At 36.3% G+C, this 25568-nt stretch overlaps 1 protein-coding gene across 16 annotated transcripts in view; it reads left to right on the top strand.

Moving 5' to 3' along the window:
* KTN1 (kinectin 1) overlaps positions 1-25568 on the top strand; it is a 99995-nt gene that overhangs the window by 42903 nt on the left and 31524 nt on the right. For 13 of the 16 annotated variants that reach the window (XM_036435923.2, XM_036435966.2, XM_036435957.2 and 10 more), the window contains 18 exons: positions 614-651; positions 1373-1463; positions 2972-3040; positions 3793-3830; positions 3983-4064; positions 4854-4922; positions 11522-11556; positions 13286-13376; positions 14052-14120; positions 14937-14974; positions 15638-15728; positions 15878-15946; positions 17009-17046; positions 17690-17780; positions 17856-17924; positions 18722-18759; positions 20883-20973; positions 22851-22919. In XM_036435923.2, coding sequence (XP_036291816.1) covers positions 614-651; positions 1373-1463; positions 2972-3040; positions 3793-3830; positions 3983-4064; positions 4854-4922; positions 11522-11556; positions 13286-13376; positions 14052-14120; positions 14937-14974; positions 15638-15728; positions 15878-15946; positions 17009-17046; positions 17690-17780; positions 17856-17924; positions 18722-18759; positions 20883-20973; positions 22851-22919 — 1176 coding nt within the window. The remainder of the gene's footprint in view (positions 1-613; positions 652-1372; positions 1464-2971; positions 3041-3792; positions 3831-3982; positions 4065-4853; positions 4923-11521; positions 11557-13285; positions 13377-14051; positions 14121-14936; positions 14975-15637; positions 15729-15877; positions 15947-17008; positions 17047-17689; positions 17781-17855; positions 17925-18721; positions 18760-20882; positions 20974-22850; positions 22920-25568) is intronic. The other 3 variants (XM_036435932.2, XM_036435869.2, XM_036435912.2) reach the window with 2 other exon arrangements.

Here is a 25568-nt window from a genome sequence, read left to right as displayed (position 1 = left end):
TGTTTTTAAGGTTTAAGGAAAATTTAAAGTCCTAAAACTTTGAGATGGCAAACATTTCCTCCCATCCTCACCCCCTATTTCCTTTCTTTGTAGAAACTGTAGCCTAAAATTAATTCGGAAGAATTATTTAATATAGGAAAGGATGTTTGTGTGTTTATGGATGTGTATGTATATATAAATTATCAATTCATATTGATTAAAATCAAAGTTATTAGCTGAAAGAGAGCTCTAGAAAATTTATCAGGAATTAAATACTTAGAGGATGCTATAAATACCTTTTAAGAAGTAAAGATGTACATAGGTATTACCAAAAAGTTTACCTTCATCATGAACTGTATCATTTAGTTAGTATTAGAAATCATTACTAAGGAAAAGAAGTACAGGGATGAAAAAGGAACTTTCTGGCTATTTTCCTGATGTTTTGTTTCTTTGTTGGTTGTTGGTGATCAAATTTGCCTTCAAAATAATAGCTACTATTTAATGAATACTTGTTATGTGCTAGATGATGCCTCAATAATTTTATATACTTTAATTTCTTTTAATTTTTAATGATTATTGTAAAACTTAAACTTTGTCCTAAATGCTTTTTGTTGACACTGTTTTTCTTTCTTAGACCTCTGCTTCAGTTCTAGCAGAAGAATTACATAAAGTGTAAGCCTGCCTGTCTACATTTTCTTGTAATTGCTTAGTCACCATTAACTTATTACCTGTTAGATTCAGTACTTATGATTAAATTTATATTCTAACTTGTTCAGAAAATGCAACTAAATTTGGAGCAACTCTCACCCTCTTGCCTGTCCTGCTCCCGCTTAATGATTTGATTCCTGAAAAGTTAAACGTTCTGTGTTTTTGTCTTTATCATAAAAAGATTTGGGGAATTTTTTTTATTTGGGCTTGAGCATTTATGTGGGAGAGATAATTATGATTTGAGATCAGTGGAAGTTAGTTTTTGTGTGTAAGTAATTGCAGGTACTCTGTATCTAACTTTACAGTGGTGGCCAAAACAAAGTTCTGTGTTTTTGTGTAATTGAGTTCAGAAGCCCTAAACTCAGGTTTTCTTTCTTCTTCTTTTTTTGTATAGTAAATGTGGAAATTTATTAAAGAACAAGTACAGACTCCCACGTGGGGAGGGGGGAAGAGCCCCTCGAAACTCAGGTTTAGACATTGCCAGGCTTGTGAGCTTTAGAAAGTTATTTTACCTCAACTTTTAAAATAGGGGTAGGTATTTTAAGGAGCTGTAGTGTGTATGACAGTTATTGCTACACTGAAAGGGGGATTACAGAAATTAAAAAGTACAGTTTATGAGAAACTGCTTTGATTTGTGGTTTGACTTCTGAATATTTGTTGAATGCAAATGTATTTTCCATTAAAGGATTGCAGAAAAGGATAAACAGATAAAACAGACGGAAGATTCTTTAGCAAATGAACATGATCATTTAACAAGTAAAGAGGAGGAACTTAAGGTACAGTAATTATTATAAACTAGAGGTCCGGTACACAAAATTTGTGCACTGGGGAGGAGTCCCTTAGCCCAGCCTGCCCCCTCTCACATATTGGGAGCCCTCAGGGGATGTCCTACTGTTGGCTTAGGCCCGCTCCCCACTGGGAGCGGACCTAAGCTGCAGTCTGGCCTCCCTGTGCGGGAGGCGATGGGTGCCAGCCCCATCACCCTGCTGCTGCAGCTACCAAGATATTTTCATCAACACGGACTCTAGTCTCTTCACCATGAAAAAATGATAACTTTCTTGCCAAAACTGGTTTGGCTCAGTGGATAGAGCATCAGCCTGTGGACTGAAGGGTCCCAGGTTTGATTCCGGTCAAGGGCATTTACCTTAGTTGCAGGCACATCCCCTGTGGGGGACGTGCAGGAGGCAGCTGATCAATGTTTCTCTATCATCAATGTTTCTAGCTTTCTATCCTTCTTCTTCCTCTCTGTAAAAAAATCAATAAAATATATTAAAAAAACAACAACAAAAAACATGACAACTTTCTTTAGGCATTTTCAAGATGTGTCTTTCATAAGATATGACATTTCTTTCCATTGATTTTTTTCCCCCTTTCCCTCCGATCCCAATCTTGGCCCCTTCCCAAACCTAAAGCCTCTGCCCCAGGCTTTAGGCTTAGGAAGAGGTTCCCCCCCTTCCCCCCCAACCTCCGATTGCAGTCTTAGTCCCTCTCCCCGCCCATGGCTGGCTGGGAGTGACCTGGTGCGGAGGAGGTTCCCGGGACCTAGGTAGTACGCAAGTTAACCGCCATCTTTGTTGGATTAATTTGCATACTCTGATTGGCTGTGGGCATAGCGGAGGTATGGTCAATTTACATGTTTCTCTATTAGGTAAGATGGCTGCAATATTTTATAGTCATTGAGTTACCTTGATCTTGTAATCAGTATATGTGTTTATGAAGAAGAAAATACTCTAGTCCTAGTCAATTTGGCTCAGTGGATAGAGTGTCGGCCTGTGGACTGAAGAGTCCCAGGTTTGATACTGGTCAAGGGCACATGCCTGGGTTGCAGGCTTGATCCCTGGTAGGTAATGTGCAGGAGGCAGCTGTTCAATGATTTTCTCTCATCTTTGATTTTTCTATTTCTTTTTCCCTCTCCCTTCCTCTCTGAAATCAATGAAAATATATTTTTAAAAAAATAGAAAATACTCGAATTCATCTGAAAAGTGTCTCTTTTCTAAATGAAATTCTTTTTTGCCCTCGAAGAGGAAAAGTTTAAAGGTTTTTTTCTCATGATATAATTGACAATAATTCGGGAAATAAACAATAGGAATTGATGGTTTTCTCATGATATAATTGACAATAATTCGGGAAATAAACAATAGGAATTGATGGTTTTCTTTCTCATTTAAGAAATTATAATTTGAGACTTTGCTTTCAGACATTTGCTTAAGTAGAAGAGTGTTTTACAAGCTTCAAAGTCAATTATATTAAGTCTTTCTAATTCTGTTTTTCCTTCTTGTTCTAGGATATACAAAATATGAATTTCTTACTAAAAGCTGAAGTGCAAAAATTACAGGCTTTGGCAAATGAACAGGTAGATCTTTATTGCTTTTTAAGCATTTACCTCAGAATTTCAGTTTGTCTATATTTATTTTTATTGGTGTTGCAAGATCTTAATTTTACTCATGTGGACAATAAATAAATATAATGGTTACTCGGGTCTGGCTCATGGTATGTTGTTGAAAGACTTTTCTATTTTATACCTCTCACAACCCATCTAGATATTAAAATTAATGTTCGAGCCAAAGAATTGACCACTTTTGATATATCAGAGGAACAGTTATAACATTCTTTTTTTTTCTTCTTTTTAAAAATACATTTTATTGATTTTTTACAGAGAGGAAGGGAGAGAGAGCGAGAGAGAGAGCTAGAAACGTTGATGAGAGAGAAACATCAACCAGCTGCCTCTTGCACACCCCCTACGGGGGATATGCCCGCAACCAAAGTACATGTCCCTGACTGGAATTGAACCCGGTACCTTTCAGTTCGCAGACCGATGCTCTACCACTGAGCCAAACCGGCTTCGGCAGTTATAACATTCTTAATGTGCTGGTTTGTTCTAGCTTTTTACCATTTAATTAAAAAAAGGACATATCTTTTTATTAGGATAAAGATTGATCAATAAGAAGTACAAAATATTGGATAGTAAAGTGTATTGATATTGCTTTAATTTTACTTACTCCAAATATATATAAAATGTAACTTTTTAATATGTAAAAATAAGAAAAAAAAAATTTAGAGTATTGCTTGAGAAATGACATAATTCTCATCTCATTCTAAACACAGGCTGCTGCTGCACATGAACTGGAGAAGATGCATAAAAGGTAATTAATGTATTGTTGAACATGGAGTCATTCATACATTTATGTTCAAGTATAATTACAGGAAATATTGCTGCTTATAACATAGTTGTGCACATAATTTATGTACACTTTCTCAATATATTACCTGTTTTAATTGATTTTTTTTCTCATAGTATTCGTGTTAAGGATGATAAAATAAGACTGCTTGAAGAGCAGCTACAGTGTGAAATTTCAAACAAAATGGAAGAATTTAAGGTGTGTGATTAAGCTTGTCATCTCTGCTTTATTTGAACAGTTTTGTAATAGTTTTCAGTTGAAGTGAATCTAGAAATACAACTTTCATGTGTAATGACTCTAAAGCAGTGTTTATAGAGTTTATTTGAGGACTTCTAAAGCAATGAATTTTATCAGATTCTTCTTGCCTAGATTATCTTATTTCTTCTTGTAACAAACTTTTGAAGTTTGTTTCCCTCTAGCCTTTTCTCTACAGTTTTCAGTTGGTGGTTTGTGATGGTTCTGTCTGCCTTTATTGTTGATGCAGTGATAGTTTCTGGCCAACCAGCTTGAGTGCTGTACATCATTCTGATTCCCAGGGTGCATCTCAGTGTAGTATGATTTGCTTCTTGGGGGCTTTTATTTACTAGTACTCACTTATGAAAGTACGGTTCCCCAGATTCCATTGGCACAACTGTTCAGCTCTTTGAAATACACATTAAAGCAGATCAAAGCACAGTGTTAACAGTGTTTTAGGATAAACTACATGACTGAAATAGGGTTCGGTAGAATTTGTTTTAGAGATTATTATAAATGTACTTTATACTAGCACTGGAATGTATTCATTAAAATTGGAATGTATTCATTAAAACTGGAAACTGGAGCCATGTGAGATTTGCATTCTTATGTACATTAGGATATAATTCCCCTGCCACTTTATTAGTACTTAAAGCAATAATATGGGTTTGATATTTTTTTAAATAACTTACTCAAATTATTGCATTGTTACCTTTTCTTAATTAAACGGTAAATTGAGATTCTTTCTTCCAGATTTTAAGTGACCAAAACAAAGTATTACAATTAGAAGTTCAGAGGCTACAGACCCTTGTTTCTAAACAGGTAAGGTTTTTCATGAGCCTTTCTTTTTAAATAGTAACCAGTTCATTTACTTTGGAAAATATTGATTGTATTTTTATTGTTCTTGTGTTTATCAAATATCCAAACTAAAGAAAATATAACTTTTCTTCCTGATGCTAACATGCTTATGAACATCCCTCCTCCCGCCCAAAGGAATGAAAAATGTAATAGTATGCATAAAAAGAATGTTTTGAGTTATCTTGATGCATTTGGTTCTGAGGATAAAAGTTTTCAGACTCGGAACTTCACATTCTTTAAGGCATCATGGTTCCCTAAAAAGAGAATGGGTTTGGCTCAGCCAGTGTTGCTCACTGGTTAAGTGTTGACCTATGAACCAGGAGATCATGCTTTGATTCCCAGTCAGGGCACATACCCAAGTTGTTGGCTCGATCTCCAGTAGGGGATGTGCAGGAGCCAGCTGATCAATGATTCTCATCATTGATGTTTCTTTCTCATTCCCTCTTTCTCCCTCTCTTAAATCAATTTAAAAAAAAGGAAAAAAAAAAAAAAAAAAAGAGGAAGAGAGAGAATGGGTTTGAAACCTAATACCAGCATTTAATGCAGTGATGTTGATCCAATTGCTTAACCTTTCTGAAACCTGTCATCTGAAGTCTTTCACATTTTATTTACATCATAAGCTTGGTAGATTTAAATGAGTAAGTTTATGAATAGTGTTTAGCCTAGTTCTTTGCATATATTATAGTAGTTATTTTAGGCCTTCATATCTTTCCCTTAGAATATTTGTTTTTTCTGTTTCATTTCCACCCCATACTGCCATCATACTTTTTTCTATATTTATACCAAGTCATCAAAACTACAGCAGCCTGAAAAAGCATCCTATATAATAAAAGCCTAATATGCTAAGTGTCCAACCTTTCATTCAGCCAGTTGCTGTGACATGCACTGACCAACAGGGCAGATGCTCCAACTAGCAGGTTAGCTTGCTGCTGGGGCTGGCTGATCAGGATGGGCGAGATGGGCCGGACATGCTTTGGAGATGTCCTTGGTCCCTCCCTGGCCCTGATCGTGCATTGGTGAGGTCCCTTGGCCTGGCCTTCTCCCTCTTGCAATCTGAGACCCTGTGGGAGATATCCACAGGCCAGGCTGAGGGACCCCACCTGGTGCCTCTCCTCGCTTCATAACCTAGAGCCCCAGGCAACATTCATTTTATGCCTGTTCCTGAGGGTTGCCTTCATACTCTTCTCTTATACAATTCTTCAATTTTCAGTTTTAAAAAATATTCTAAAAACTTGGTATTAGATGACACATTAAAATAGAACACACTTATTAGAAGCTGAAATGTAAGTTATTGAAAATGATAGCACTTCTTTCAGCAGGCGTATGCTTTTTAATTTTATAATCCACATTTATGCAGGTATTAAATTGTTGTAAGTAGCTGTGCCAAGTACTGTGGAAGTATTGTTAATATCTTAACAAGTATAATCTACTTATTTTCCTCTTCCCTTCAATAAATACTTTGCTTAATCTTTATTACTTTATATATTCTTTACCCCTGCAAATTAAAGTTAATAGAGAGAAAATTCTGAGCAGATGATATTTAGTGCAGCAATATGACTTCATGCCTCTAATCCTAAAGTGGTATTTAAATCCTATCTTAAATCTTATTATTATTTTTGTTTTGTTGAGGTATAGCTTATAAGAGATAGGATATTTCATCAATTGTAAGTTTTTTTTCTACTTATTAATTTATCATCCATTTCTGAAGTCTGGTTGTATCTTACAGTCTCTGGTTACAGTTTAGTTGGCAGCATTTTTAATTTTTAGTGCTTCATAAAATATCAGTTGTGAGATGCAACGTTAATGACTTGGATTAGATTAAATATAATAGGTAGATATTTTTTATCCTCACCCCAGGACATTTTTTTAACTAATTTGAGAGAGAAAGGGGTGGTGCATGTGTAGGGGGCGTGGGCAGAGAGAGAAACATCAGTTGGTTGCCTCCCTTATGCACCCTGACCGAGGATTAAACACACACCTAGGTATGTGCCCTGGCAAGGAATTGAACCTGAAACCTTTTTGGTGAATAGGACCATGCTCCAACCAGCTGAGCCATTCTGTCAGGGCATGTAGATAGATGGTTTTTGATTGTGTCAATTCTTACCCAGGAAAGTAGAATGTCGTTTACTGTGAACTTTTTGTGTGCATTTAGGTATTGTTAAAATAACTCTTAGCATGAGATGAATTTTTTTTAAACGAATAATAGTTTTATGAAGTTTTAGCAGTAATCCTCAGAATAAAATTTCAGTCACATTTTTAAAAATTTATTTAAAAGAATTATTTGATAATTGTGGAAACTCATGGTACTAACTTAAGATTTGCTCTTTGATAATTCTTAGAATTTTTCTCTTCTGAAAAGTCTTTTTTATTTTAAAATATTGTACAAAGTATATGACTGGTGTTATGTTTTTTGGTTGTAGTTCTGACTTATCTTGACAAACCAAAGGACTACCTCTTTGACTTTTTTTTTCTGGCCATTTCTTTGTTATTGCCAAGAAAAGATTAGTATAATTTTTTATTTTTACCTTTCTTTAACCCCTTTCTACCAGGCAGTCAGAATTCCGAGTGACAGTTGAGAGATGAACAGTTCAGTTATTAAAAATAAAATGTAGTCCTTTTGCCCCAAGGATTTTTATCCTGGAGGAAAAGATTGACCTTACTGAAACATACCAACAATGGTCCCAGGTTGTTGTTTCTTAAGGTGTAGGAAGCAGAAAGACAACAAACACCAGGTAAGGGAAACTGTCTATACACTAAAGAAGTGAAATCTCCATTTATAGATGATGTAAGTAAATCAGTTACAAAATCTAATTTATTCAGAATAAAATAAAACTTTCTGGGGATGAGGGTTCTTACATGTCTTTTTTTTTTTTTTTTTACAATATTGACTTTTTAGTAAAGGAACAGCATGACATTTTACTTTATTCTAGTAGATATTTAAGATTTAGTGATCAAGATTATGAAGTAAAAACTATGGGAATAGGTAATTTTTAACTCCTTGCCCTGATGCCTGGTTGTAGTTTACTGAAGACTAATTTATTATTATATAAGATATGCTTTTGAAAGTCATATAGGGAGGGAAAAATTGGATTATATCAGATCAATAATGTATTAAGTAAAAATGTTGGATAGATGCTAATTGGGTCAGTTTGTACAATTGAATAGTGAATGAGCAATCAACCAAGAGTACTTGTTAAACTGTGACCTCCTTAAAGGAAATTTCACTTTATTAAATATTTACTAATTGAGTATATGCTAGAAACTATGCTATATGCTGAGGCTACACAGATGGATGAGAATTGGTTCCTGTCTTCAAGACAGGCTTAGTGTGAAGGTATATAACACAGAAAAATGTGATGAATAAAATTCTTGAACAGGTTAGGAGGAGGAGTAATGAGTTCTATTTTGGAGGAGGGTGAGGGTGAGATACACAGAAAACAGGGGACAGCTAAATGTGATTTTGAAAAAGGGCCATGAATTTGCCAAACAGTTAAGAGAACCATTCCAGGTCTAATGGATATAATATTAAATATCATGGCAGTATATGGTTAAATTGGTGGATTTAGAGCATATTAGAGAACTGCAAAGAATGAGGTGTAAGGAGTAGAGTCAGTAAGGCCTAATAATGAAGAACTTTGTATGCTGTATAAGGACCATGAACTTGATTTAGCATATAGGAATGCCACCAACGGGTGTTGTAAAAATAAATAAGCATTTTGTCTAGCATTTTAGATAGATCACTCTGGTGACAGTGAGGTGTTTGAATTTACATAGGGGAGAAGTATCTAGGACTAAAAGTAAAATACAACTGAACAGTTAAGGTAAAGATAACTTGGACTTAATAGTATTTTCTTTTCCCCCCAATTTTCATCAAGGACATGTTTTTCATTGATTCTAGAGAGAGAGGGGAAAGGATAGGGAGAGAGAAACATTGATCTGTTTGCCTTCCGTACATGCCCTGACCAGGGATTGAACCTGAAAACCTTTGGTCAGTGTATGGGGATGACACTCCAACCAATTGAGCCACACTGGCATGTGTGGTGCATCCTTCCTCCCTCCCTCTCTCCCTTTTTCTTTCTTTCATTTTAAAACAGAGCTATAATTGACACTAACATTATACATAACATAGTGATTTGATATTTGTGTATATTATGAAAAGATTACCACTGTAAGTATGGTTAAAATCCATTACCATGCATAGTTACACATTTGTATTAAGTCTTTATGTGAGACCTAAGATGGGCAAAAATCATCTTGACGAAAGATGTAAACTAATTGCATGATTTATTTTTCACAGTTTATAAAACTGATTAGAGGCCTGGTGCACGAAAATTTGTGCACTCGGTGGGGGATTGGGGAGGGGTCCCTCAGCCCGGCCTGCACCCTCTTGCAGACCAGAAGCCCTTGGGGGATGCTGCAGTCTGGCCTCCCTCTGCAGTTGATCTGCAGGCCGATTGGGGGACAGCGCTGGCTGGCAAGCAGTCTGCTCTCCCCCCCCCGCCTCTGCAGTTGATCTGCAGGCCGATTGGGGGACAGCGCTGGCTGGCAAGCAGTCTGCTCTCCCCTCCCCTCCCTGTTTGCCACTGCCAGTCACTGCTGTCCCTTACCTCTGCCCTCTGGCATTCGCCTTGGCTGGCCTGGTGCCGCCCTGCTTGCTGGCCCTGCCCCCAGCCAACTGCTTGTTCCACCTTTTGGTTGATTTGCATATTAGGCTTTTATAATACAGGATTTAATATATGTTTGACAACTCTTACCTTCTTTCTGATGGTAGGAAGAATTTTTTCCATTTGGAAGTTTTTGTGTACTTCTCATAAAATAATCCATATGGATTAGAAGCTGGGAGAAGAATTAGGATGATGTGATAGTTGAGAAGAGTAAAACTGAGAGCCTAACCTATGGCATAGCAGAAAAGGGGGTTAATTTTAGAAATATGTAAGAAGCAGAATCTTAGGATTTGGCAATGGACTTTGGAAAAATTAATAGTGTTTGTGAAAATGGCTGTAATAACATTGGGAAAAAATTAAGAAACTAGAGAAATTAGGAAAGAGCAGGTAGAGATGGGTGGAAGACCCTAAACCTGTTTTGAACTTGCCTCTATAAATATTATACCTTAGCTGTCTGAAGGCCTAGGGAAATCACTTCTACACAATAAATTATGACTGTAAGGACTTTTATATGTATGGGGGGATGGCAGGAGGGAGGCCAATGTCAGGAGTCATTTGTATTTTATTGCAGACTAATTCATTATTATATAAGATATAGTTTTGCAAATCATGTAGGGAGGGGAAAAATGGATTAGACTAGACCAGTAATGTATAAAGTAAAAATGTTGGATATATGTTAAGCTGTGTCAGTTTTGTGCAATATTGAATGAGCAATTGACGTGTTGCTTCCCATAGGTGCCCTGACCAGGGATTGAACCCGAAACATTGTAATGTTTTTTTTTGTTTTGTTTTTTAATATATATTTTATTGATTTTTTACAGAGAGGAAGGGAGAAAGAGAGAGAGCTAGAAACGTCGATGAGAGAGAAACATCGACCAGCTGCCTCTTGCATACCCCCTATCGGGGATGTGCCCGCAACCAACGTACATGCCCTTGACCGGAATCGAACCTGGGACCCTTCAGTCCGCAGACCAACGCTCTACCACTGAGCCAAACTGGTTTTGGCTTGTTTGTTTTTTTAAATGTATGTTTTTAAATTGATTTGAGAGAGAGAGAAAGAGACGGGAGTCGGGGGGAGGGGAGAGAGAGAGAGAGAGAGAGAGAGAGAGAGAGAGAGAGAGAGAGAGAGAGAGAGAGAGAAATCAGTGTGAAAGCAAAACATCAATTGGTTGCCTTCTGCATGTACCCCAACTTGGGACTGAACCTGCATAGTGGGTATGAGCCTTGACCAGGAATCATAGCCATGACCTTTTGGTGCATGGGTTGATACTCAGCCAACTAAGCCACACCGGCCAGGACTACATGTCATATTTTAATGATTTACAAGGAGGATGTGTTCATATGCTGCTTCTGCAATTTATAATCAGTTTTATTGGTCTGGGTGGTAGTTATATATATAACCATATACATGTTAAAAGATTCTTGAGTTGTACATAGGAGTTTTGAACTTGCCTATATAAACATTATACCTTAGTGTTTAAAAATCCATTTATAAAAAGAAAGAACAAAGCCTTCTTCCTTGGCCTGTGAGGCCTTAGAACCTTTGATTTTTTTTTTTTTTTTTTTTTTAATATATAAAGAACTGAATTGATGAAAAGGAACTAGGGCACATTCTCTTCTTATCCTTAAAATTTTCTTTTGTAATAATTGAAGAATTATTCATAATATACTAACTCACTTTACTAGTCCATTTTATATTTCACGTTTTTCTGTTTTGTGCAGCTGCTTCTCTTTTGTGTTGTGTTTGTAAATTATTAGCAGTCTTCAAATATGGATCATCTTACTAAATTTTGAATGTAATTAAAACTAAACAATTTTTATAGAATCCTATTTCAATGTTTAACAAGTTTTACCTCATTCAAAGTTGGTAAATTAAACTTTTTGGTGATTTTATTTTAGCCTAATAAAGATGTTGTGGAACAAATGGAAAAATGGTGAGTTTAAAATTTTCTTTAGATATTTTAATGAATCACTTCTACCAAATTTGAGATAACAATTATCTTTACTAATAAAAGGATAATATGCTAATTAGACTGGATAGCCCTGACATCTTCTGGATGTCCTTCTGGACAAAGGCTGTGAGGGCCGAGAAGGGCCAGTAGCCGCGGTGGCCGACAGTGGCAGCAGCAGCAGGATGATGAGGGGGCGCCTTCTCCTGATAAGCTGGTTGCCTCCCGCAGAGGAAGGCCAGACTGTGGCTTAGGCCCGCTCCTTATGAAGAGCAGGCCTAAACCATCACATCCCCTGACGGCTCCTGGACTGTATGAGTTGGCAGAAGAACTCCCCCTCCCCTCATTGCACGAATTTTCATGCACTAGGCCTCTAGTCACTGCTGTCTATGACACACACTGACCACCAGGGGCAGACGCTAGTGCAGGAGCTGCCATGATGCGCACTGGCCATTTCCAAATAAATGGCACCACAGACCTGGTGTGCTGACAAACCAACACTTAGCTTCCCCCAACATAGACCCTGCCACCACCCTGGAAGGACACTCTACCAAATCACAGCCAATGCTGCCAAGACCCCATGGCACAAAATGTGGCCCACAGCCCAGAAATGGTCGCTGTGGGTGCTGGGTAATGACATCACATAGCAATGTCTGGCTTCCTCTCCCTAGTGAGTAGCCTTATTGGAGTTTCTTCAGCCCAGGAACACTTCTTGCTTTATAGCTAGGTACAAATATTTTACACTTTAACCATATGTCTGTGAAATGTTTTCACGTGCCTCATCTCATTTGATCCTCACACAAGACCTGGAGTAGTTAGATAGGAGACTCGGTGAAATCCTCTTTTCTTTTCATTAGCTGGAAAACGGAGATTGAGAAAGTTTAGAAACATGATCGGACTGAAAAGAAATAAGAAATGGTGGACCTTGAAAATGACTTCACATTTTCTACTGCACAGAATATAGTCAAACTCTGCTGCAGTTAAATATTTTACCCTTTGTTCTCCCTGTGTGATCTACAATAATAATGTGCTTTGTGTTGATATTTATTGCTGTGTTGCTAACAATTACCTAAAAGAGAAGTTGGGGTGCTTCTGTGGGCTGGAAAAAGTTTAGCTAAGTCAGAAAGCAGATCTAATTAAGCAAGTTTATTCTGTATATATAAAAGGCTAAGTGGACTCATGATTGTGCAATACATATAAAGCTCTTGCTGGTGCCAATTGCGTACATGTGTTCTGATCTATCATTATCAATCGTGAATTTGGTTGGCACTTCTAATAGAGAAGGGTGAATAGTGATATTAAAATATTTCTTCTGATCAATTTCATTTCAATGTTCACAAATCCGTGCACAGGGACACTAGTTAACTATATTAATCAAGATTCTCAGAGTTCTTTTTGTATTTCACAATGGAAGAGAGTTGTATACTATACTATTGATTGATTTGGGATTACATTAGGTTTGTGGGTGCCATGCATAGCAGTGACTTATTTGTTTAGGCTAGCATGTAAACATGCATTATTTGAACACATTTTACTTACTGGTAAAGAAGAAGTACCCTTAGACAGTAACCAAAGATTCTCAGAAATGTTTCTAGAGTTAAATTTTATAAGGAACAATGACAAAGGAGGTAATCCATATAAAATATTTAGGAATGACATCATTCATTTACCTTAAAAAATAGTTCATACATATGTTTTAAATTTATAATTTCAGCATTCAAGAAAAAGATGAGAAATTGAAAACTGTGGAAGAATTACTTGAAACTGGACTTATTCAGGTGGCCACTAAAGAAGAGGAACTGAATGTAAAGCACTTTTAGAGTTATTTTCCATGTGGTTATTCAGTGAAGGGGTTTCACTATAATTAGTGTAAGATTTTTCCCATAGCTTTTAAACTGCATATGAGTTAACCACATTTTATTACATTTATGATTTTTTCATTAAATTTAAGATTTTATTAAAAATACAAAAATGCATAGTTGATTATAGTATGCATTGCCTTAATGAAGTAGATACTGTTGTTTTGGTTTGTAAAATAGCTCTTCCACCTCTACCCATGCTCAAATTATAACCAGTGCTAACTAGCAGACTTCATAATTTCAGGAAGTAGTATTAGAGGCCAGAGAAAGGAGAGATTGTAGTTCTGTTTTATGATTATCATTAACAAACTCGACTAGGATAAGTGGTGGTGCTGGAAGAACTAAAAAGTTGTATTTGAGTTTAGGTGACAAGTGGTATACTGTGTGGTTGTGTGATTGTGTAAACATAAAGAGAAATAATTGTGGGGATAATTGAATTAAAAATCTATTTGGCTAGCTCTAGAAGTTATAGAATTGTAGACGTGGAAGAAGGGAGATTTCTGGGCCTTCCAGAGAAAAAAAGAAGCAGCTAGAGTAAAAATGAGAAGCTACTTTATTTTGTAGCAAGCTATTTTTCCCTAGAAAATAAAAGTATGTTCTGCTTATGTATCTTTGAAAAAGGCAATAAGAACAGAAAACTCATCTTTGACAAAAGAAGTTCAAGACTTAAAGGCAAAGCAAAATGATCAGGTAAGGAATTTAATAGATTCTGCAACCATTTTCTTTAAAACAATGGAAAGGCCTGTCACATTCAAACGTAGCCATTCTGTTGTTTGTCTCTTCCTTCCTTCTCCAAAGTGGAATTTGTCAATTGTAGTGTTTTGTGAATGATTAGTGATTTGATTATCAGTAATAGAGTCAGCAATTTTATTGGATGCTGACTTTATACCAAGTACGAGGTAGAGTACTCCAGATAGGAGGTCATTACTTTTTGTGACAGGATAAAAGGGTTGAGTATACAAAAAGAAAGTGAGACTATAAATCATGGGTGGGGAACCTTTTTTCTGACAAGGGCCATTTGGATATATATAACATAATTTGAGGGTCATACAAAATTATTAACTTAAAAATTAGCCTACTAGTTTTGTTCAAATATTTAATTAACTCACCCTAATGCCTTGGCAGGGCCAGACCAAATGATTTCTCGGGCTCTATATGACCCTTAGGCCGGATGTTTCCCACCCTGCTCTAAATAATAGTAGAAGGGGTTACCTGATTAGGTAATTTTTAAAGTCTATTTCCTCTTATCTGGTTAAAATTATTCAATAATTTTAACATTTATGTGTTGATTTTTCTTTTGGCGTATACTTAGCCTTAAAGCTGCTTACTTTCAAAGTGCTTTTCATTTTCATAATTATGTTAAAATCTAGTAAAAATTAATTCTTGGGTTTACTTTCTTATTTGGATTTTGGTATAGTGGAAAATTTAAGGGTAACATACTTTTCTATTTCTGACCCATTTGTATTTTGAGCAAATTACTAACTTAGGATGCCTTCTTATTTCCAGGTTTCTTTTGCATCTCTAGTTGAAGAACTTAAGAAAGTGTAAGTGGTGACATATTAAACTGGTCTTCCTTTTTTAGACCATTGGTTAGTCCTGATAAATCTTGTTTTATTGTGTATGTGTGTTTAACTTTCACTCTAGAATTTTTTTATTGATCAGATAAGTTGTAATTTCCCTGGTACAACGTGATTGTTAAAAAATGTATTTTCATAATTGTTTGCATTTATTTTCTTAACTTACAGCATTACATTGTTAATTTTCTGTTTCTGTGGTAGGAACTATTAAAGAATAGGTTTTATTAGAAGGGGAGATACGTTCCTTGCTTGTCTCCTTTCTGAGATGTCTATAAAGTTTGATGTCATAATTGCGAATAAGTTGTATCAGAGCTTTTGCAGCCCTAAGAGCCAATATTAGTGAGAGGAACTTGATTCTCTCTGCTATTCTTCAGGGTACACCTCATAATCTCTGTGTACTTCTGAAACATGTCACTAGCTTCTCCTAATGTACATAGGCTTCAGTCACTTGATAGTTGCTGATTATTTCTCATTTAGAAAGAGCTTTAAGTATTATTTCGCCTTCTGTCTGATACGTTGCTATTTTACTTAAAACGGAGAATTCATTTGGTGAGCTTATTCATGACTTGGTGCAATTCTTAGTTGGTGATGGTTTCTATTCAAATTTAATACTCCATTTCTTTATCTAAGAATTCATGAAAAAGATGGAAAGATCAAGTCTGTGGAAGAGCTTCTGGAAGCTGAACTTCTCAAAGTTGCTAATAAGGAGAAAACTATTCAGGTATTGGAAATGAGAAAACTGTGTGCTTGTCTATTTGTTTATCAACTTTAATGAATACCACGTAATTTCATGTGTTTGTCTGTACATTGCATTTTATGTCAATTTCTGTGTTTCCATTGTCCAATCTTGTCTGTTTTATCATTGTCAAGGATTTGAAACAGGAAATAGAGGCTCTAAAAGAAGAAATAGGAAATATCCAGCTTGAAAAGGCTCAACAGGTAACAATCCCAGAGCCATAGCATGACAGATTTGTTAGTGTATGTGTATTTACGAGCTACTTGGTTTTCTTCTTGTTGATTGGAAAAATCTTTTAGTAGTGTGATGTAAGTATACTGGGTAATGTGCTTTTTATTGTTTTTGCCTGATTTGAGATATTTAATCAATGAGTCTTCAAACTGTTAAAGATTCCTTTTCAGAAAGTTTTCTGTATTAATGTTTCACCTTAATTTTTTAACTTAATACATGAAGCACTTTTTTCTTAACTGCATGGACTGTAATGTTTTGTTATAGATAGAATATATATTGCTCAACCTTAGTCTTTAGAGCAAAGTACAGATTTCATATTTCAGAGGTAAAAATGGTTACTGGAAATAGATGGGTTTTGGTGAATTTGATCCAATAAGACTTCATTGAAAAAATGGTGAGGCTCTATGGAAGAGATTCCAAAAATACAATAGATTGTATTTTTTGAGTTCCTCCTACTTGTCAAAAGAATATGTTAATGATTGAAGATAATGTGTTGAAGGAAATGGGGTATGATGAAAAAATAAAACTCCTCTAAATATAGATTGAGAGATCAGGAAAGTTTCCTCCTGAGGAATTGTTATCTAAGCCAAACTCTGAAGGGGTTATGGGGAATAAAAGGTACTATAGAACTGTGTCTGATAAGAAAATGAGATTAAAGAAGGACATTATAGAATGCTGTTGAATAGTTGGCTTGAAGACTGAGAAGGAAGAGCTCTGATTAGGTAGGGAGGTATGTGGATAATTTAATGTTCTAATTTTCACAATTACAGAAGTATCACATTATTTAGAGTTAGTTATTCATAACTGTATTCCTTGTCACCACCTGCCTGCCTACTTTACATTTTTAATTTGTTAGTTTTACTATGTCATTTGAATCAAGAGATGATAAAATCAAAATGCATCTTATTTTGGCATGAATAATTCAACTGGGATCTTTGTAATTTAGAATGTATCTGTGTTTATCATAAAGCTATCATAAGGTAAGTTGAAAGGATTATGAATGCTTTTTCTCTGCTTTTTTCTTTGTATTTCAGTTATCTATCACTTCTCAAGTTCAGGAGCTTCAGAACCTGTAAGTACCATTTCTTTAATTTCTCTTTAATTTCTCTTTAATATTTCTTTTCAACAAGTTAAATATAATTATAAAAAAGTGGAGCTTCTTTTTAATTGATTTTAAGTACTACTTTAGGGAATATCAAATTATACCTCAAAAAGACCTTAAGATCTTAAGTTTTCATTAGGATTTAACCTATAGGTTTTTTTGTTTGGTTTTATTTTTTAATGGGAATGCGGATATAGTGGAAAGTTTTATTTTTTTTATGATTTATAACCTTAATATGACCTTAAATTGAGATTATCCTCTTTGCCCATTTTCATAGCCACTGTGGAACTGGCTATATATTTCAAAACCAAACTATATACTTGTAATAAGCCATCTAAATTTGCTGGTATTGACTTAAATAGCATGATATGGAGTGGGACTACAGCTATCCTAGTTTAGTCAATATCTGGATTTTCAGTGATAGATGGGTTTAATCATCCTATGCTTTTTAATATGTTATCTCCAAAATCTTGCATGCTTAATTTTTAATTTATTTAAATTAGCTTGGGGTATAAATATAACCTAAAATATATCTTTCCCAGTCTCCATTATTTTTGCTTTGTATATAGTCTTGTAACATTTTCATTGATAATTCTTCTTAACTTACTGTCAGATTAAAAGGAAAGGAGGAACAGATGAATACCTTGAAGACTGTTTTAGAAGAAAAGGAGAAAGATCTATCCAATAGCGGGAAATGGTTACAGGTGAGAAGATAAAGACAAAGAAAACATCTTTTTTATACTTGAATATTATTTCAATTCATACCTACTCTTTTTCAGGATCTTCAAGAAGAAAATGAATCTTTAAAAGCTCATGTTCAGGAGATAGCACAACATAACTTGAAAGAGGTATAGTATAAGTAGACAATCAGAATATTACATAAAAATGAGCAGTTTTTATTTTACTGTATTAGAAAGCAAAGAAGGTAATCTGTTCTCTGAACTTATTTGCTTAAAAATTATTATTGTAAAACTCATAGACACAGAACAACAGTATGGTTACCAGAGGGAAAGGGATTATAAAGAGTAAAAGGAGTTAAATAAATGGTGAAGGAAGAAGATTTGACTTTGGGTAGTGGCACACAATGCAATTACAGATTATGGGGTCATAGAACTACACAGTCAACACCCCTGTAATCTTATTAACTAATGACACTTCAATAAATTTACTATTTAAAAAGTTGGTAGAGTTTATGACATTACTGATGTGGAGTCAGAATGTTACTTAATTTGGTATTGATTAATATAGATTTTTTTTTTTTTTAATCTTTAAACAAAAATTACGTATCAAAGACATGTAGGGAAGTAACATACCATTGGGATCAAGAGATTGGTATGGATTAGAAACTCAGATCATTCCCTGTGTCCTTAGACAACTTTCTTAGCCTATTCTCTAATCCTTTAAAGAAATGGATATTAAAAATCAAGTTAGAGCTTTGTAATTTTTAATAAATTATTTTGTAAACTTAAAATTACTTTAGAAATCTGTTAAAAAAAAAAGCAAAATCTAAGGGGGGAAATTAAAGAAAACTCATTCTATCTTTTATATTTACCACATATAATTATGTTTTCATTTTATTGGTGAGGTATTTTATAGTGCCTGATCTTTTTGATGTTAGAATTGAAAATGTGAATCTGTTTCTTAGGCCTGTTCTGCCTCACGGCATGAAGAACTTGAGACTGTGTAAGTATATTTTTAGCCAACATTTAAAGAGAAAGTTTTCATTATTTTTCAGAATGTGCTTGAATATTATAATGAGTTTCTTTTAAATCATTAACTTTCTGGTTAAATAGGAATTGTAGTTCAGAGGCAAATAAGCGGAGTCTCTGTTTGGTATATTAAAATATGGGCTCTTCAGAAGAGGGAACTCTTGTAACACTGCTGGTGGGAATGCAGATTGGTGCAGCCACTGTGGAAAACAGTATGAAGGTTCCTCATAACATTAAAAAAGGATCTGCTGTTTCACCCAGCGATCCCACTTCTGGGAATATATCCCTATATTCATAGCAGTGCTATTTACAATAGTTAAGATCTGGAAGTAGCCCAAGTACTCATCAGTATATGAGTAGATAAGAAAGCTATGGTACATGTACATCAGGGAATACTATATGGTTGTGAAGAAGAAAGATCTCTTACCCTTTAAGATAGCATGGAGGGACTTGGAGAGTATTATGCTAAGTGAAATAAGCCAGTCAGAGAAAGACAAATATCTCGTGATCTCACTCTTATGTGGAATCTAATGAACAAAATAAATTGAGGAACAAAATAGGTCCAGAGTATGGATGCAAGGAACATAATAACAGACCTTGGGGGCTAGGGGTGGAGGAGTGGGAGGAGGAGGGGATAGGAAGAGGTTAACCAAAGAACATACTATATAATATTATAAAAGCCCAATAAGCTAAGTGTCCATTCATCCGTTCAACCAATCAAAGCGTAATATGCTAATGATATGCTAAGGCTGCTCAGCCACTCGCTATGATGTGCACTGATCACCAGGGGGCAGTTGACTGGTTGACCAGTTGCTATGACATGCACTGACCAACTGGGGACAGATGCTCCGACTGGTAGGTTAGCTTGCTGCTGGGGTTTGGCTGGTTGGGACTGAGCAAGACAGGCAGGACATGCCCTGGAGCCCTCCCATGGTCTTTCCCTTTTTGGCCAACCTCCCGTGTCCCTTCTGGCCCCAATTGTGCACTGGTGGGAGTCCTTTGGCCTGGCCTGCACCCTTGTACAATCTGGAACTCCTCAGGGGATGTCAGAGAGCTGGTTTCGGCCTGATCCAGCAGGCCGGCCGAGGGACCCCACTGGTGTACAAATTCCTGCACTGGGCCTCTAGTATATGCATCACCCATGAACATGCATAATAGCATGGGAAAGCTTGGGTGGGGTGGTGGTTGGGTAGAGGGTGCAAAAAAGGAGAAAATGGAAGTCATCTGTAATATTAGCAACAATAAAAAAAAAGAATAAGTAAAAACTAAATAAACATGGCCCCTTTAAATATTTTCAGATACCTGGAGACTTTATCTTTTCACAGCCCTTCAAACTATAATTTTCTGAAATACTCTTTCTGCTTATTATTAACTGGTGTTAAGTTTGTTGTTGTTTTTTAAACAAAGTATGCAATTATTGTAAAGAGAGGTAAGAATTATTTTAAATTAAGATTATTTTAGTATTTGAAAGAATAATATGTTTTAATTAACCAGATGCTAATTTTAATCATAACTTGATAATAAATATTGACTCTTGGAAAATGGTATCTATTGTCATCAGTATGCCCTGAAGAATAATAAAAATATTGAATGTTTTATCTTATAAAATTTTTTTTAGTTTATAAAGTTTGTTATCTTAAACTGAATCAGTTTACAGTGGTGAGAAGGGTACCTGGACTTTATCTTTTTGGTTCCCTATAGAATTCCCTTTAAGAGATTTGTTTTGTTGTTATGTCATCGGTTGGATTAGGGAGAACCAGATGAAATTATATGTAGCATTTCTTTAGTACAAAGGGTTGGGAATAAAGTTTTAGGGCTAAATATCAATAATTATGGCTTTTTAGATTTTTATCCTAGATAAAGCCATACTTGCCTAAGAACTGTTAAATATGAAATAAATTGTGTTAGGAAGTACTTGACTTTGAGTTGAATAATTCTGGAAATAATTATCTTTTAAATTTATAAGTTGATGTAATATGGGAAGAAAGCTGGTAGGCATTGTTTCTGCTATCTTTTTTTATCTTATATGTGGTATTGGAGTCTGCTTATTCTTTTTTATGTGTATAACTAAATATAAGGTGTTTGTAAAAATTCTAGGTTGAAAGAAAAGGAAAATGAAATGAAGAGAGTGGAAAATATGCTAAAAGAGAGGGAGAGTGATCTTTCTAGCAAAACAAAGCTGCTACAGGTGAATGTTTAATCATTGTATGAATTATGTATATGTTTTAAATACAATTTTAACTACTACAGAAGAAAACAGAATACAGAATGACCCTCCCTCCCACACAGCTGCTGGGTCCCATTTCTCAAAGATGACTTGCTTTATTCATTTGTATATCTTTTGAGAACATTCCATGCATATGTATGTATTCTTGTCTTCCATATTTAACCATTCATACTTTTGTGTTTACTCCCCATCCTCATTTAATAATGTTTTTGAGATCTTTTCACATAAACACTTTTCTGTCTTTAATTTTTAATGGCTTCATGGTATTTTATGATATAATTTTATCATCCTAGTTTATGGATACCTAGATTATTTACAGTTTTTTGTTACAGCAGTTCTACAGTGAATATCCTTGTTACAGCAATTCAGTGAATATTCATTCTTGCACACACATTTTCAATACTTTTGTTAGTATATCTCTACCTAAAATTCCTAGAAATGAAATTTGGGATCAAAGAATTATGTGGAGTTGTTTTTCTCCTTTCTGAAAGTGATAGTTGAAATAGAAAAATCAGTGTATCCTTACCCTAATATAGTTAATATTGAAAGTACTTACAAAACATTCATTTGAAGTGATAGCATCCTGCATTGTCTCTCACTACTCCTGTTCAATTTCTTGCTCAAATGGTTGGTTTTGTCAGGTTCCTTCTCCCTTCCAAGTAGATTAATTTTAAATTTGTTTGATAATACTAAATCATCCTCCAAAAGCATTTTTACTGATCTACCTTCCTACCCTGTTTCCCCGAAAATAAGACAGTGTCTTATATTAATTTTTTCTCCCAAAGTTGCGCTAGGTCTTATTTTCAGGGGATGTCTTATCTTTCCATGCGCTAGGTCTTATTTTTGGAGGATGTCTTATTTTCGGGGAAACACGGTACCAACTGAGGGTTTTCTTTTTATCCAACAGTGACAAAGATCAAGACATTTGGTATGGTGCTTGGTAGATGGTCAGATTGTTTTAATTTGCATTTGATTGTGTGAGATGTTAAGCACTCTTCCTTTGTATATGAATCTGCATTTTAATTTTTTCTACATTTTTTCTCCATGTTAACTTTTTCTTACTAACTTATGATCCCTTTCAACATATAAGGGAAATTAATCTTGTCATATGTGAGATGATTTGTTCTAAGTTTTTCTTCTGTGTTTTTTTCCCCTTCTCTTTTGGAAATTTAAAACTTTTATGTACTCCAGTATAAGTAATTTTTTTAGTTTCAGGTCTTGGGATGAAAGGTATCTCTCATGCTATGATCATAAAAATACGTTTACATGTTTCTTTTAATACATTTATGATTATATTTTTGTTGAAATGTTTTATTCATATGTAATCTTTCTGAGCAAGTTATGAGTATAACATTTCAACTTAAAAAAAAAAAGGCTAGCAGCATTGTTCAATAATCCATGATGATTATTTTAATGTATTAGTTCTGCCCCTAAGGGGACATTTAGCAATATCTAGAGACAACTTTTATTTGCCACAGCTGGTGGAGTGCTATACCTAGTGAATGGAGACCATGGATAAAGCTAAACATGCTACAATACATGGGACAGCCTCTTGCGACAAAATAACAGCTAGCCTAAAATATCACTAGAATTTGTCCTTTTGGTTTAAAATGTTACTCTGTACTAAATTCTTACAGGTATTTGGCTCTGTTTTTGGATCTGATTTTCTTCATTGAGACATAACCACTTTCAGACTCTTACTAAATAATATAATTATTTTCATTTTATAATTAGGGCTTATTATGCCCCTTTAAAATTATTACTATTTTAGAATTTTACTGGTTTCAAAGTAAAAATAAAACTATCCAGTTATTAATGTTTACTTTTTGTTTAAATAGGAGGTACAAGACAAGAACAATTTGTTTAAATCCCAAATTGAACAGCTGAAGCAACAGAACTACCACCAGGTAGGTACTATGAGATGGCTTGCCAAATATTTATGTGGTGAAAAATTATATAACCCATGATGTGCTGGGTAATATTCTTACCAATTTGTCTTTTCATTGAGAACTAGAGGCCTTGTGCATGTAATTCATGCACGGGGGTGAGGGGTGTGTCCCTCAGCCCAGCTTGCACCCTCTCCAATCTGGGACTGCTTGATGGATGTCCGACTACTCGTTTAGGCCTGATTCTACTGGTAGAATCTCTCACAATCCAGAACTGCTGACTCACGACTGCTCGCCTGTCTGCCTTCTGCCTGCCAGCCTGGTCACCCCCTGCCAGCCTAATTGATGACTAACTGCTCCCCTGCTAGCCTGATTGCCCCTGACTGCCCTCCTCTGCTGGCCTGGTCACCCCTAACTGCTTTCCCCTACAGGCCTGGGTCCCTCCTAACTGCCCTTCTCTGCAGGCCCAGTCATCTCCAACTTCCTCCTCTGCTGGCCTGGTCACACCTAATTGCCTTCTCCTGCAGGCTTGATCACCCCCAACTGCCCTCCCTATAGGCCTGGTCCCTCCCAACTGCCAGCGGATCTTGTGGTGGCCATCTTGTGTCTACATGGGGGCCATCATCCTGTGTGTTGGAATGGTGGTTAATTTGCATATTACTCTTCTATTAGATAGGATAGAGGCCTAGTACACTGGTGGGGGCTGGCTGGTTTGCCCTGAAGGGTGTCCCGAATCAGGGTGGGGGTGGCCTGGGTGAGGGGCCTATGTTCGTTTACAGGCCAGCCATGCCCCCTGGTGACCCAAGCGGAGGCCCTGAGTATCTGGGATTTATTTATCTTCTGTAATTGAAACTTTGTAGCCTTGAGCGGAGGCCAGGGCTCCGAGAGCTTAGCTTCTTCCATTGCCAGGGAAACCCAAGCTTTCTGCTCACTCCAGCTATATTGGTTGGGTTAATTTGCATACTCACTCCTGATTGGCTTATGGGTGTAGCAGAGGTATGATAAATTTGCATATTAATCTTTTATTAGATAGGATATTTATAAGTTTTTATTTATAAGTGTTTTATCAAATTTCCTGAAAAAAAAGAGAAAGCAATTTGCTATGCCATATCCAAGATAAAATCTATAAAGTACAGTGTATACACAAATAATGTGTATTCCACATCTGTTATGTATGGCTGTGTGTATTTTCAGATTTTCTAGAAGACCTTTTTTAGTAACTCAGTTTAAAGTCCTATGAGTTCACTTTTAACTTACGTGTATATACTCTACTACCCCTTAACCCTAAATGAAATGTCTATAATTGGGGAAAAACTAAAAAATATGTAATATAAGTAACTAGAGGCCTGGTGCACGAGATTTATATATTGGGGGGAGGTGTCCCTCAGCCTCGCCTGCACCCTCTCCAGTCTGTTCCCCCCCCCCCCCCCCCCCCATGTCTTAACTATGGGATCAGGTCTAAATTGGCAGTCAGACATCCTTCTTACAATCTGAGATTGCTGGCTTCTAACTGCTCGCTCGCCCGCCCACCCACCCGCCTGCCTGCCTGCCTGCCTGCCTGCATGATTGTCCCTAATCACTTCTGCCTGCCACCCTGATCGCCCCAAACCACTCCCCTGCTGGTCTGATTGACGCCTAAGTGCTCCTCTGCTGACCATATCTCATGCCCAACTGCCCTCTGCTAGCCTGATCTCGCTCCCAACTGCCCTTCTCTGCCAGCCTGGTTGCCCCCAACTACCCTCACCTGCCAGCCTAGTTGCCCCTAACTGCCCTCCCCTGGAGGCCTGGTCGCCCCTAATTGCCCTCCCTTGCAGGCCTAGTCCTCCCCAACCTCGCCCCCAAATGCCTTCTGCTGCTGGCCTGGTTGTCCCAACTGCCTTCACCTGCCAGCCAGGTCACCCCTAATTGCCCTCCCCTGCAAGTCTGGTCCCCCCCAACTAACCTCCCCTGCCGGCCTGATCTTGCCTTCAACTGTCTCCCCTCCCCCCCCCACCCCCCCGATGGCCCCCAACTGCCCTCCCCTACTGGCCTGGTTGCTCCTAACTACTCTCCCCTGCAGGCATGGTTCCCCCCAACTACTCTCTCCTGCTGGCCTGATTGCCCATGAGGGCGTCACGCCAGGGCCACCTAGGCTTTTATTAGTATAGATAGTTTACCACTATTTAAATAACTTTTGAGATATAATTCTGCTTGGTTAAAATTTTAAAATGATATTAACAAAATATTCTTTAATCTATGAATGTATATGAATAAACTAGAAAGTTTTTTCAGGGACAAGACAATTAGTTTCTGATGACAAGCTTATAGTAGTTTAGTTTGAGATATTGGAGTCATAAAGGAATAAATATCACATGTGAAGGGCTGTATACCTTTACATATTATGTAAAATTAACTTTTGGTACATGCAAGTTAACTCTTCCTAATTTTTATTTTTACTTCATTTATGGTATTGTTGACCTTGGGAACTTAGTACAGTCAAATAGGAAATACACCCAATGAAAATTTGAAGGTATTAGCTCCATGCTTTGCACCTAGTAGGAAATTGATAAATTATTAAATGAAGAGTTTAAGCATGTAGTGACAATAAAAATTCTATTTAGGGCTCAGTACATTTTAAAAATTTGTATAGTTTTTATTAAAATTACTTGGAAACATATGGAATATATGGCA

Source organism: Pipistrellus kuhlii, unplaced genomic scaffold, assembly GCF_014108245.1.
Source record: "Pipistrellus kuhlii isolate mPipKuh1 unplaced genomic scaffold, mPipKuh1.p scaffold_m20_p_1, whole genome shotgun sequence".
NCBI classification, from domain to species: domain Eukaryota; kingdom Metazoa; phylum Chordata; class Mammalia; order Chiroptera; family Vespertilionidae; genus Pipistrellus; species Pipistrellus kuhlii.
Note: the sequence above shows the minus strand (reverse complement) of the source record. Positions and strands in the feature narration are given on the sequence as shown.